This window comes from Macaca thibetana, chromosome 11 (genome assembly GCF_024542745.1).
Source record: "Macaca thibetana thibetana isolate TM-01 chromosome 11, ASM2454274v1, whole genome shotgun sequence".
NCBI lineage: Eukaryota > Metazoa > Chordata > Mammalia > Primates > Cercopithecidae > Macaca > Macaca thibetana.
Window position 1 is genome coordinate 67,616,390 of NC_065588.1, and position 13,649 is coordinate 67,630,038.

At 40.0% G+C, this 13,649-nt stretch overlaps 1 protein-coding gene across 2 annotated transcripts in view; it reads left to right on the forward strand.

The window, feature by feature from the left end:
* The first annotated feature begins 217 nt into the window (after positions 1-217).
* Positions 218-13,649, forward strand: part of LGR5 (leucine rich repeat containing G protein-coupled receptor 5) — a 147,244-nt gene continuing 133,812 nt past the window's right edge. For both annotated transcript variants that reach the window (XM_050750061.1, XM_050750062.1), the window contains exon 1: positions 218-734. In XM_050750061.1, the coding sequence (XP_050606018.1) occupies positions 523-734 (212 nt within the window). In that variant the 5' untranslated portion in view covers positions 218-522. The remainder of the gene's footprint in view (positions 735-13,649) is intronic.

A 13,649-nucleotide genomic window follows, 5' to 3' on the forward strand; every position in this document is an offset into this window, starting at 1 on the left:
CGCGCGGCGCTGAGCGCTGAATCCTCCCCGCGGAGGCTCAGTGGGAGCGCCGAGAACTCGCCAGCACCGCGGGCTGCCTGCTGCCTCCCAGCCCAGGACTTGGGAAAGAAGGGAGGGGACAAGTGGAGGGAAAGTGGGGCCGGGCAGGGGGTGCCTGGGAAGCTAGGCTGCGCTGACGTCACTGGGCGCGCAATTCGGGCTGGAGCGCTTTAAAAAACGAGCGTGCAAGCAGAGATGCTGCTCCACACCGCTCAGGCCGCGAGCAGCAGCAAGGCGCACCGCCACTGTCGCCGCTGCAGCCAGGGCTGCTCCGAAGGCCGGCGTGGCGGCAACCGGCACCTCAGTCCCCGCCGCGCTTCTCCTAGCCGCCCACGCCGGCGGGGCAGGAACGCTGCGTTTGGTGCTGCAGACTCCCGCTGAGTTGCAGAAGCCCACCGAGTGGCGCCCGGCGCGCCACGGCCCGTAGCAGTCCGGTGCTGCCCTCCGCCCGCGTCCGGCTCGTGGCCCCCTACTTCGGGCACCATGGACACCTCCCGGCTCGGTGTGCTCCTGTCCTTGCCTGTGCTGCTGCAGCTGGCGGCCGGGAGCAGCTCGCCCAGGTCTGGTGCGCTGCTGCGGGGCTGCCCCACACACTGTCATTGCGAGCCAGACGGCAGGATGTTGCTCAGAGTGGACTGCTCCGACCTGGGGCTCTCGGAGCTGCCTTCCAACCTCAGCGTCTTCACCTCCTACCTGTAAGTGCTTCCCCACGTCACTCCGGGAGACAGGCTAAGAGGAGAAGGAAGATTCGTCCAAGGCGAGGCTGGAGTCTCCTCGGCGCCAGCCTGTTCTGGGGGTGGGGGCGGGGGCGGGCGAGTTTGTCAAAGGCATCCTGGCCAGGACTGTTAGGGCCCCCAGAGAAATGCACGTGTCTCGGGGAGTAGCGTGCCGGCACTTTCTGGGCCCGCAGAGAAATGGCTTCAAGTGCAACCCGGGAAAGCGCTGCTACGCCGCAGCTTCCCAGTACAGCTCTAGAAACATCGCTGGGTGAATTCCTGCAAATGCAGGCATTTGCGTGTGGAGTGGGCATTTGTGACCCAGAACCTGGTACCCAAAGGCAGGCTGCCATCTGGTTACCGTCCCAACCGCCTCTCTGCGTCTAGTCGCATTCCACGAAAAGATAGTCTGTAGAAAGTTGCCCCAAAGGAGAAACAACTTGCCCAACTCCAAAGGGTTTTTAGTCTGCATCCCTTGCACGGTGACGTGATGTAACCTTTTTCTTTTTTTCCTCTTTTCCTCCCTTTCTTCCTCCCTTCTTCCTTCCTTCCCTCCCTCCTTTCTTTTTATTTTCTTTCTTTTTTTAACGGCGTGATTAAAATGTGGCAACCACAAACCCCGATTAGAGCTGCCAGAACGTTATCTTTACCTTTGGCTGCCCGCGCCGCCCTTTGAAGTACCCGCGGCTGCTGTGTAATCTTTAACTATCTCTTCCCCCGGGGGAGGAAAGGGGAAGTGGGCTGAAGGCTGTTGGGCTGGTAAACAGCGGCTCCGACACCCAAAGGGAGACCTGAGGCTCTCTATCATCCCTGGGGTTTTCTCCCACCCCTTCTCTCCCCCACTGCAACTTCCAAAGCCCTGAGGCAGCGGCTCATAGCATAATTTTGTCTGTGGAAAACGCAGGCCCGAAGGTAACAGGTGGTTGGGTGAACGCGGTGACCCAGGAGGAACCCTATACTCGGAGACCAAGGCGACCACTCTCCCTACCCCCGTGCAAAGCATCTGGGGCTTCATTCCTTCCAGCAGAGACCAGGATCTAGGCCACTCTGGGAAACAGGTGCTCTTACCACAAGGTGAAACATCTAGGTTTTAATTCCAGACACTGCAGCGAGCCCACCCCAAGCCCAGGCAATCCCAGTTTTCGGCGTCTCTGATGTACCTTGGCAGGGGAGAGCTGGGATGTTTGTGAACCAGTTCTTCCATCTGTTTAGTTGTTTTCTGGAGAGAAGAAACATGAAGAGGCTTGCACAACATTTTCCACTAGGTAGTGATTCTTTTTCTGGAGACAGTGAGGAAGAAAAAAAGTCTCTTACTTGCTTTAATATTGTCTTTAAAGAAAGGTGCCATCCTGCTAGATTTTAGGATTGGTAGATGGCAGGTCGCCTCCTCCTCTACCATGAAACTATTTTGACTGCTTTTTCTTTTTTACCTGAAAGAATGTTAAAACTATTTTCCCCACCAGGTTTCCCCTCAATTGCACTCATACATTTGGTAGTGATATTGTTCCAGGAATGGAAATCTGCTCTCCTAAATGATCATGCTCTCAGAATTCACATTTCCTCCTCCTGAACAGCTGTCTCTACTACAAAGCAGAATACTCATCCCCAGCCTCTCTGGTTTAACTGCTGAAGTCAGTGTTGCAAGGATTCCGCGCTCTCCAATGCACTGAATTTCTGAGACCAGTTTGGCAATTTTGCCTAGCAGTCTATAACTCTTCTTTCCCATCACGCTGAAGTTTGACTGTATGCAAGGGAGGTGTGCAGTACCCCCAAACACTTAACCTACTATTTAAATCATATATTCATTATAAAATATGTTTAAGAATACAGAAAATAAGCTTATGAATAGTTCCAGATTGCTTTCTTCTCTCACTTGAAAGAACAAACATTTGTTAGGCTTCCGTTACTAAAAGTTGGCATAAAATTCTGCTTTAAACCATTTCCCACATACCTCAAATGCATTTGACTGTGTCCTCCATGCGCTCAGGAGAACTTGCTGCCACCTACTGCCAATGTTCCCTATGTATCTATAGATAGAACCATCTATCTATATTATAGATAACCTCTTGAAGTTAAGATACTATTAGGAAATTAAGTGCCATATTATTATCATGTTATTTGATGACAGCCTGTACAGTGGCCTAAGAAGACATTTTCCCAGTGCCCTATGAAATATTAAAGTCAGAGTGTCTGTAAAAAGTGATACAGTACATGTTAAATACTTATTTCTAATGCAACACAGTTCAAGGAATATGAGTGCTGAATATAGAAGTCAGTCCTGAAGTAAATAACCAATGTGGTGTTCTTTATGATGTGTGATTTCATAATTTGGTGTCCTTATGTACTAAAAAATGCCAGGGCCCATGGGATGCCCTTTGAGCAGGTGTTGAGGGTTTGGGGGGTTTTTTGGTTTTTTACAACCACAGGAATGCTGTGCAGACCTTAAGAGTAGATGATGCCCTGTTTTGGTTACACCTAGTATTCTCTGACCATTTCTGTCTTCACTTGTGCAGCCAAAACATAAAAGAGGAATTTTTATTTACTCATATTCAAATAAACGAGTGTGTGTTCTACTGATTTTCTTATTTGAAAGAATAACTTCCCTTTGATGTTGAAAGGGAACATGAAGTTATAGCTCCACTCCACTGGGGCCCAGTAGAAATTAATCCTTAATGAGAAAGTTGCAGTGTACAAAGACTGATGTGGTGAAAAGCCAGAACTCCTATCTTTTATTATTTGTAAGAGGTTATCATCATTTATTTAGTCAAAATGTTATCTCCTAATCCCCCTCAAAAAAAGAGCAAGCATTTACTTTTCTTCGAACAGATTGACGATGGCAAGTTCCAGCTGTACACATTTGGCAAGTAGCTGTACACATTTACCACAATCTGATAGCCAGCTAGTCAGACTTGTAGATAAAGAAAGTTTCCTACATATCTTCATAGAATGCAAGCATTATTTATGTGCCATTTTGTCATCTTTTTTTTTCCCAGAAAAGCAAAATTTTAAGCCAGTCCAAATATTAATATTGACTCTCTTTTCTTACTGAGCTGCCTTCTACAGTAGGTCTTTAACTCGACCAGTGAACAGAGTGGAAACACTGGAAAAATCTCGATCTTCATCTTTTCTCTCCCCCTGCCCCCCAGAAAGTGGTTATGGGCTCTAATTTTACTAACAGGGGCTAACAAAGTTTATTTAGCAGAAAATAAGGAACACACCAAGGTTGAGATATAAAAGCAGACAAAGTTGTTTACAACATTTAATACATCTCTATCTACCAGTTGTGATCTGTTCTAAATAAAGTAGTTCTAACATCTAATCTTAGTATAGGTAAGCTACTTTAATGCATCAAATGTGGACATTTTTGTTAATAGGATCTTAAAAGTAAACTCCTCTCTGCTACTTTGATGTGTCTGTCATCTAGTTAGTGTGACATTCAGATAGAAAACTAAATCCTAATGAATATCCTAACATAATAAATATACTTTTCTTTATTGGTCCAGAACAGCTATTTTATTTTAAAAAGGAAACTGAGTTTTTCTTTGCTGTTGCTTAAAGGCATTCACATTTCATCCATAAGCAAATTTATGTTATATAAACCAAAGGAACCAAGAGAAAAGATTTTTTTTTAATTATGTAGTTTGGTTACTTTTTCATATGTAACTTTGAAACAAAATTTAATTTTACACATAACTAGTAAAACTGAGGTTAATAAGAACAGAACAAAAGTCACAATTAGTTAATTAGGCACTACCTTAATATCATAAATGTGTTTTAAGTATTTAAGATGCAGTTTCAAAATGAAAGATCCTTTTTAGAATCTTCTCTGAAAATGATTTAATATAGTTCTGCTTCTCTTCTTATCTTAAATAAAAGAAAATGTACTTTAGAAATGATTACAAAAATAGTAACTCTTATAACAGCCTTAACGTTTAGATCAATTACAAACATTATACAGTTTGCTCTAAAATGTACTTTTAGAATTGTTTAAAACATAATGATGCCAGTAAATTTTCTTCATTTTAATGAAGTTCTTTCTTTTTCTCCAGGATTCCTGGGGATTTTTTCCATAATGTTTTTGTTATGGGATGAATTATTAAAACTAATTGATAATTAGCCTAAGTAATTTTTTAAAGTAGTGAGCTCATTCAAACAATTTTGTAGCATAAATTTAAAATAAATATTTTACTGAATGTATTTAACATATGCATGGCAGAGTTGGTGTGACAAGAATGAATTTTTACATATAATAAACATGATCTTCAGGTTTTTTCTTTCTTCGTTATGCATTTTCCTTGAAGTAAAGGAGTTCTGATGTGGCAACAAAAGGTAGCAATCATAAATGAGTTAGAAGATCGGAATCAAGAAATAGCCTGTGTAAATAACATCATGTTTTGATAATAGACCAGTCACACTTGGATGTGTTTAAAGAAGTTCAGAAACACAAAACTGGTCTATGATTTCTGAGAGTTAAGTATTATATCTGAACTATTTTATTGTTTTCAGTTTTCAAAATATGTATCTGTCAAAGGCATAGAAATATCAGACCAAACAACCCAATAAAGCTATCAAAATTAAAGACATTATAGAATATTTATAATTTTACAGCAAAGCATTTTTTTATATTTCTTCTATCAAATTCATGCATTTAAGTCATTTTAGCTACAAATTTAAGTATGTTTCTGAATAATCTAAATCACATGCCATAAGATAGAAATGAAAAACAGTAGTGGGTTGTCCAATGAGCAATTTTGTGAAGTAATGTTTTTGTTTGGTTCAGTTATTACGCAAATTTAGAATAAGGCTAAATGGCACATTTTCTTGTAAACACTTCCCCAATAGATACTTCTGGCAAATTGAAGTCTTCATGAGAAGACAAATTCCTTCCTATAAGATTCAACTTCCTTACTCCAGTTGCAATATTTTCCTTTATAGAGTCTCAGTTTGTAGTAGAGAGATGAATCAGACTGGCACTAAAGCCACAACTGGTATATTACATATAAAGCAAAATGAGCTGAATATCTAGTCCTGTTGCTATTTTTTATGTATCTTGGTGGAATTTCACTTGTTAAATCTGCCCATGAGTTCTAGCCCACTACAACTCTTTTATTCCCAGATCTGTCAGCTTTAATCCACGCTTTTATTTAACCATTGTAAATAACCAACTATATGCCCAGTTTCACCTGTGGATCTCTATCTATGACAAAAGGAGACATTTCACAGTCTATAATGTGGAATTTTTGATTAAATTCTCATAATTCAAAATTGATTTTGTTCTCCATAAGCTATATGGTGGGAAGCAGGTCCGTTCTTAAAATCTGTGGCATTTTTCTGTTAAATGGATTAAGCCCAATGGGAATGCCTGGCTTGAAATTGGAAGGGAGAAAAACATCAGTCATTTGATTTCAAGAAATGGAATAATATATCTAGTGGTAATGCTAAAAGGCTCTCAACAGGGCATTAGCATTAGTGGAAAACTATTTAAAAGATGTTTCCTAAGCAGAAGTGCTTCTGTATACCCTCAAGTATTACTTCTCTTTTTAATGTTTAAGTCTGGAATTGGAGACGCTGAGATTTACTTGGAGAGTACGCAAAGGAACCAACTCCTGACCTGACCGTATAAACAACTTCCTGAAAGTCAGATGGAATAACACCCCAGGGTTTCATGATAGGCTCTCTCCATCAGGGTTTATTCTTCTTATTTGGCAGTGAGCTCCTCCAGGGTAGGACATTTTCCATTTTATATCCCAAGCGCCCATTCCAACGCCTGGCTCTTAAGGGAGTTCAGTAAATACCGGTAATGTTGAATTGAGTAGAATTGGCTGAACCAGCTGCTGAAATCCCAGTGGCTAATAGGAGTCAGAGAAAGACAGGTGAGAACTACTAGTCTGCAAGTACAAATAACACAAGGCCGCTGGCCACAATTACTGTCCAGCCCCATTTGAAATACAGCTGAATTGTGTTCAGTTTAAATGATGCAATGAGTTGTTTATTTTAACACATGCCAAGATTTACATGTAGAAATTACTTTATTTTTTTAATAGCAATAGTCATAATAACTGATAGTTGTATTGTGTTTCCTAAGTATCTGGCACTAAATACTTTACTGAGTCATAGACCCCACAAAGGTACTACATGCTTTGCTCAGTCAATGTCCTTCTTGTGGTGGGGCAACTTGTGACAACTTAGGAGTGATAATAGTACCTCTTAATAGGTAAGCTTACTGTAAGCTTATTTCAAGTATTTCCATTGCTCAAAATATTTTTGGACTTCCTTTGAAGTTATCTTCAGGGCCAATTTACAGCAACCCAAGAAAACCAGCTTTCCAATTTATACTTATGCCTTGTAATCATTTTAATTGGTGCTGAAATATTTCAGCCCATTTTTCTTTTCAGGAACACAATGTATGAAGCCCTAATACCAGAAATATTTTTTCAGGGAATTCCAGAGCAAAATGCAGTTTTCAATTTTCCAATAATGTTAGCATTACGTTACATAGTTTAGGGCCAATATTATAAGTTTAGTAGACATAATTTTATATATCCATTTTCTTACTACCACAGAAACAATTTTTCTTGTCTCCAAATCAGAGATAAGTTGTGGTAGCTGCCAGAGTATTGTGAAGAGTGATCAATAGATTAGTAACCACCTAGGCAAGAATGAAACTTTTTTCCTATAACCAGATCTATGTATCAAATGAAGTAGCTGCCTTCTTTGGAACTATTTCTCAGTTCAAATGGACATGAACTTTCTTAACAGACAAATTCTATTTGAGCTTGTATTCACCTTTAAAATGGATGAAATGAGATAAATTGTTGTCTCAAAGGTATCATAATGTTATTCATTTGATTCAGAATAGAAAATTGTTTCAAAGTTTTATCAAATTCCCCAACATATTTTTAAACTATGCATGGTTTAACCATTAGACAATTAGTGATACAGACTTATGTGTCAATTAGAAATCTGGATAAGTCATAGAAAAGTTCCCTCCTTCAAACAATGAAAAACCTTTTCGGAACTATGCATCTAATTTCCTCAGTCCTTTAATTCAGCTTATTAACCTGATATACATTAATCATTTATTGTATTACAAAGTCAACAGAAAAAACAGTACTGATGTTTAGAAAAATTAGGATATGTTTGGGGTACAGTATCTAGAATGTTTTAAAATAGTACTCTCATACTCCAGCTTTTTACTGACTTAATAATTTAAAATTATTCAACAATCTCTAATTTTCAAATATCCTATTTTTTATATATGCACATTTTCCACATACTTGTTTTATCCTTCTTGCCTTCAGAAGGAGTGTTTGCTTCTTCTTCAAACAAGGATTGTGATGGCCAAGGGGGAAGAAAGTGTCTCGTGCACACACTAATACACACACCAACAAGAAACAATTCCCTTTGTGCACTTGCTTGGCAGAAATGATACAAACGTTGGCAGGGCATAGCCGTGGAGGGCCGACCCTTTACAAGGGAGAGACTGTGGAACTGGCTGCTTGAAGGCACCTTCAGTTCAGTTCAGAAACTGAAATGCAGAAGACAATCGTCCTGGCAAAGGGAGCCCAACTCCAGCTGAGAACGCGTGCATGGAGCTGACCTCCCTCCTCAGCCTGCCAGGCGAGATTAAGCTTTCCTCAAGTGGTCCCTTGTTAGCCCGTCCTTTTTTCCATGTTGCTCATCTTTCACAACTAGAAGCCAAGTGTTTCAAACTGTTCCTCAATGTGCAGCCAAATTCCTTTATTTCCCCCTTCCTCCTCCTTGTCTCCCTCACACACACAAACACACACACACACACACACACAACTGTGGTGACTAAGCTTACATGCGTGCCTTCTTTTCAAAGCCTACACTGAGAAAATAACCTTAGAATTTTTAAGTTTCACTAAAACACTGGTAAATACTTTTGTTCTCCTTTTTTCTTGAAACCTTGATTAAGTGGAGCAGAGACCTCTACAAAAGATGTCGATTTGTAAAAATAACCTTTCTTTGATCAAAAAAGCCACAAAAGTGTACTTCTCAGGAAAGTAGAAAACCACACATGATCTCAAGTGGAAAAAATATAAAGAATTTGCTGAATTTTTAACCTTAGTACATAACAAGGATATTATTTTAAAGTTGGTTGGTTAATGTGGGCTGTGTTAGAACTTTCAATGTGTTGTGTTTGGGTTTATGCAATGTTATTTTAATGAGTTTATTGGTTCGATGCACAAAACACCACATGGTGCTTGAAGGTTTTAGGTTATAAATTTTCTCGTGAGGCACTTACTTGAAGGAACTCTGTTACATAATCAATTGGTCTTTAAATCTATCAGCACAAAATATAACCTTTCAGTTTTTTACATATGTGGTGATTATTATTTGATTATGAAAACCAAATAAAAATTTCCATAGAAGATGTTATATTCCTTAATGAACTATTTTGTATATATATTGACGTTTTCACAATAAACATTTATTTCACAGTATTTGTTGAGTGAATCTACAAAGTGAATTTGGAGTCTTCTAGTAAAGACGGAGAATAAAGAATCTTCCTCTTTGTCTTTGTACTTTCTGTCCTGAAGGGACCCTTAGCAGACATGCCTGCATTTGGCAATAAGCCTACTCTATCATTGTTACAGTGTTAACTGTACCATAGAGAAAAGCCTAGAAAAACAATGGCAAGAGAGGTAGAAGGGCTAACGGAAGAAATTGGCTACCCAAGGGACAGTGCTGACAGAACTCAAAGACTGTGAGTTACTGGACTCCACTAGACACCTGTTCCCAGGGGATACACTTCTCCTGTGTCTCTCTTTACCTTTCTTCATCCCTCGCTTCAAGATAGTATCAGAGAACTGAAAGGATGCCTTGTCCTTATCTCAGACACTTTCCCCACCAAGGGCTTCAAACTAGAAGATGAAGGGAAGTTTAGAAAGAAGAGTCCTTGTGATTTAAGTATCAACTCCAGTCACCAAAATTGGGGTCTCTGATTTTAACTTGGAAAAGCTACATTACTGTTCCTATGGTGGAAGATCTTAGCTCATGCACAGTCCCTATTCTTCAGCAGCTGTTGTTCTCTGGGACTCAGTGCAATATAGTACAGGAGGAAGTTCAAGATCTTTTTTTATTGAGTCTTCAAGCTCGGGTAGCAAAAGGAAATCCTAGTTAAACCAGATTCTCCCATGTTGTGAGCATATCTTATTTGAAGATCTCAAAAGGTTTAGCAGCATGATTAACTGACAGCAAGTGTCCACCTTCCACCTTCCAGCTGCTGGCCTTGTAGGAAAACATCTACTTCCCCAGAGTCTTATAGTCATAAGTGTTAGGTAGATATGTTCTGGTCCTGAATGACTACTACATAGTAACTTGAAACCCTCTTTGCCTTAGCTGTAGGAACATCTCAGAATATAATTAATTGTATATCGTGAAGGAAAGCAAATTTGGGGAGATTTATGTTAATTATAATAAACCTAATTTAGAGTTTGAACTAATACCTAACTACATTTAGAGTAAGTTCTACTGTGAAGAACTAAAAGGATAATCTTTTATCCACAAATTACCAGAATGACTAAGCTGTATATCTAAGATCACATTACACAATGCAAGACTGAAATTTAATCGTGATTGCTAGAACATTACCCGAATTGCCCAAATAAACAGAATTAAAATCACTTAGAAGGGTTACAAAGGATTTCAGTGAGTCAAAAGCCATGGCTACCCAGGGAATTTAGAATGGAAAGAACCTTGGAATTTACCTAATCCAACGTCTTTATTTCACAGATGATGAAATTTATGTTCATAAGGGGTTAATGACATTCCAAAAATCACACAGCTAGCAAAGACAGAATTACACTCCAGATCTCCTGAAAACCCTGGCCCAGTACTACTTCTTGGTCACCTTTATATTTCAATGTCAAATACTCCAATGAACTCAAAAACTCCCAGTTACTTTTTCCAGATGTTGCCAAATATCCTGTTGTTCACACATATTATGTATGTCCATATCTAGATGTGTACCTGAATTTTAACAGTATCATCTTATTTTGGTACATTGTAAATACAGATGCAGTATCTCCATATCACCTAAAAATCTGCAGAGCAAAAAGGAACACTCAGATTTAGCTTGAAAAATAATTAAGCATAATTAATCCCCCAAATGTCTGTTCATAGTTGTCATTTACTTCTTTTTTCTGTTTTTGGTAAAGATGGGAGTATGGCTATGTTGCCCAGGCTGGTCTCGAACTCCTGGCCTCAAGTAATTACCCACCTCAGCCTTCCAAAGTGTTGGGATTATAGGCAGTAGCCACCAGGTCCAGCCTCTGTTCATAGTAGTTAAATCTCTGATTATTGTAATTAAAATTTCATTTATGACCTTAATTTTATCAAATTTTGGTTGCCTTAATGTCCCTTGTAACTGTTCTCTTTCTCTTCTAGCAGTGAAATTGCACTAGTCCAGGGTCTACTCACTTTTTTCCTGGATAACTGTAGCAGTTTCCTGTCATGGTCTACATAGACCCCCCACACACACACACACACTCCCTACTATCTTGCTAGTCTCTTCAAGATGCACCTCTGGTCATGTCTTACCTATATTCAATCCTTCAATGGTGTCCTGTGATTTCATAATAACTTTTAACACCTCAGTTTAGCCCACAAACTCAACTTTTTTTTGCCTCATCCCTAACCTGCAACCCCTGCTGCCAATTCCCCCTCGCTAGCTCCCTGTTAAAAGAAAAACCTTAGACAAATTAAACTTAACAGAGTTTAATTGAGCAAAGAACAAATTGGGCAGCCCCCAAACCAGAATAGGTTCAGAGAGAATCTGGCGCTGCCATGTGGTTTGAAGAAGATTTATGGACAGAAGAGGGAAAGTGAAGAACAGTGAATGGAAGTGAGGTGCAGAAACAGATGGATTGATTACAGCTTGGTGTTGGCCTTATTTGAACAGAGATTGAATAATTAGCCATCTTTGATTGAACAAAACTTGGTGCTTGGGTCAAGAGCAGGTTACAGTCTGTTTTCACATCCAGTCAGGTTGCAGCTTACTATGTATGGAGAAACCTTTAGGCCAAACTTAGAATATGTAAAGGGGTAGCTTTAGTCTGAATTTAATACCCCAAACTCTCTTCTCTCCAGCCATTTCAAACTGCATCTTACAATTTCCCTATTTCATGCCTCCAGGTGTTCACATGTGTTGCCCTGTGCTGGGATTGCCTTTCTTCTTTTGTTAACCTCTGTTAGTCTTCCCATACTCAGCTCAAATGTTACCTCCTCTGGGAAGCTTTCTGTAACCCCACATTTTAGAAACCTGTCTTTGATGCTCCCACACCATTCTGAGCCCATTTTGATCACAGCGCTCACCACACTTGATCACCATATTTCATCTACTTGTCCGTTTCCAGTACTGGACTATATACCCCTTGAAAATTGGATCAGAACACAGAATTCTTGTACATTTATCACGTTTTTCATTTTCTCTATTTTATGGTGCTTCGACATCTTGGAGCCTTGCTGTTCCTAGAGAGACTGCCCCTCCTAGGGCTAAGGAATTCCTGGAGATAGCAAATGATTTTCTCTGGAGTGCACCTTTCATATGCAAACCAACCAATCCAAAGGCCACACCCCACCCCCAACCACTCCCTTTCCCAGGCTCTTTCAGGGCTCTTACACTCTAGGTCAATATTCTCCTGGTCTACTCACCCCAAGCTCAGGTTTCAATAAATTGAGATAGCCCCTACATCCCACAGCACACTGAAATTATTCAACTAGCCGATCCTAAACCTGCTTACCCTGCCTTGTCCATTCCTTCCCATGGAAACCACAATAAAGGACCTGCCCATGCTTTTCTTCTGCTCCTTCTATCTCCAGACTGAGCCCAGAGCTTTCCTGTGTGGCTCTGCATGGAATGGTGAGTCCTCTCCTCTTGGGAACTGTGAGTAACAAACTCCCTTTTCAATGGCAGTCATCTCCTGATCTGTTGGCCTCGTCACACCTGAATAATATTAACACCTACATTTTAAAACACCTGGTGTCCATGCATGTCTGCATCTGGGCAACTTCAAAGGGGCACATAGCCCAGGCACACTTAAAGGACAGTCAGCACAGTTTTCTCTCTGGAGGGTACTCTTCTGTTCCCCTAAACTCTATGTAAAACTCAAGCTGTCCACATGCCTAAGACATAAGATGCCATTTTCTAGCTGCCAAACGTGCAACGGAGTGAGACTACTTGATATAATTTCTGATATAATCTTATAATGTGATGACAGAGAGATTATTTCCTCTAAATTTGGCAGACTGATTGTTTGGAATATCCCAAGACAGAGGGAAAAAAATTCAAAAAGTGCTGTTGATGCTTTTACCCATAGTTCCTCATTTGACCCTCATAACAAACAGTAAAATAGTTATCACTATCAATATGAGAACATCTCTTGATGTTAGAAATGAGAACATTTCTTGATGACTATCGCAGCCTTATCTTCAGTGACCTTGACAAGTTACCCAATGCCTCAGTTTTCTCATTTGTAAGATGGCAATAATAATGACATCTACCTGACTAAGTTGTTGTGAAGACTGGTGAGATAATGCACATAAAGCACTTTACATGGCACCTCACTTGTGTAGGATGCATTAAATGTTAGGTGCAATTATTTCTGTTGATGATGGTACAGTTACTAAACCCAGTTACAGTTACTAAACCCATGCTTTTCAAGTATACCATGCTGTCTCTTACTGTTATTCCCTAAATTAGCTAAATTAATTGTCCTGAATGTTTAAAAGTTTAAATGTAATTTTCATTAAATAAGATTTCTTAATGTTAAAAACAAGAAAAGAACAGCAGAAAGGCACCTACTAGGTAAAGAACTAGAGGAGAAAGAAAGGGCATCTTCAAATGAATTTGGCATCACCCAGCAACTG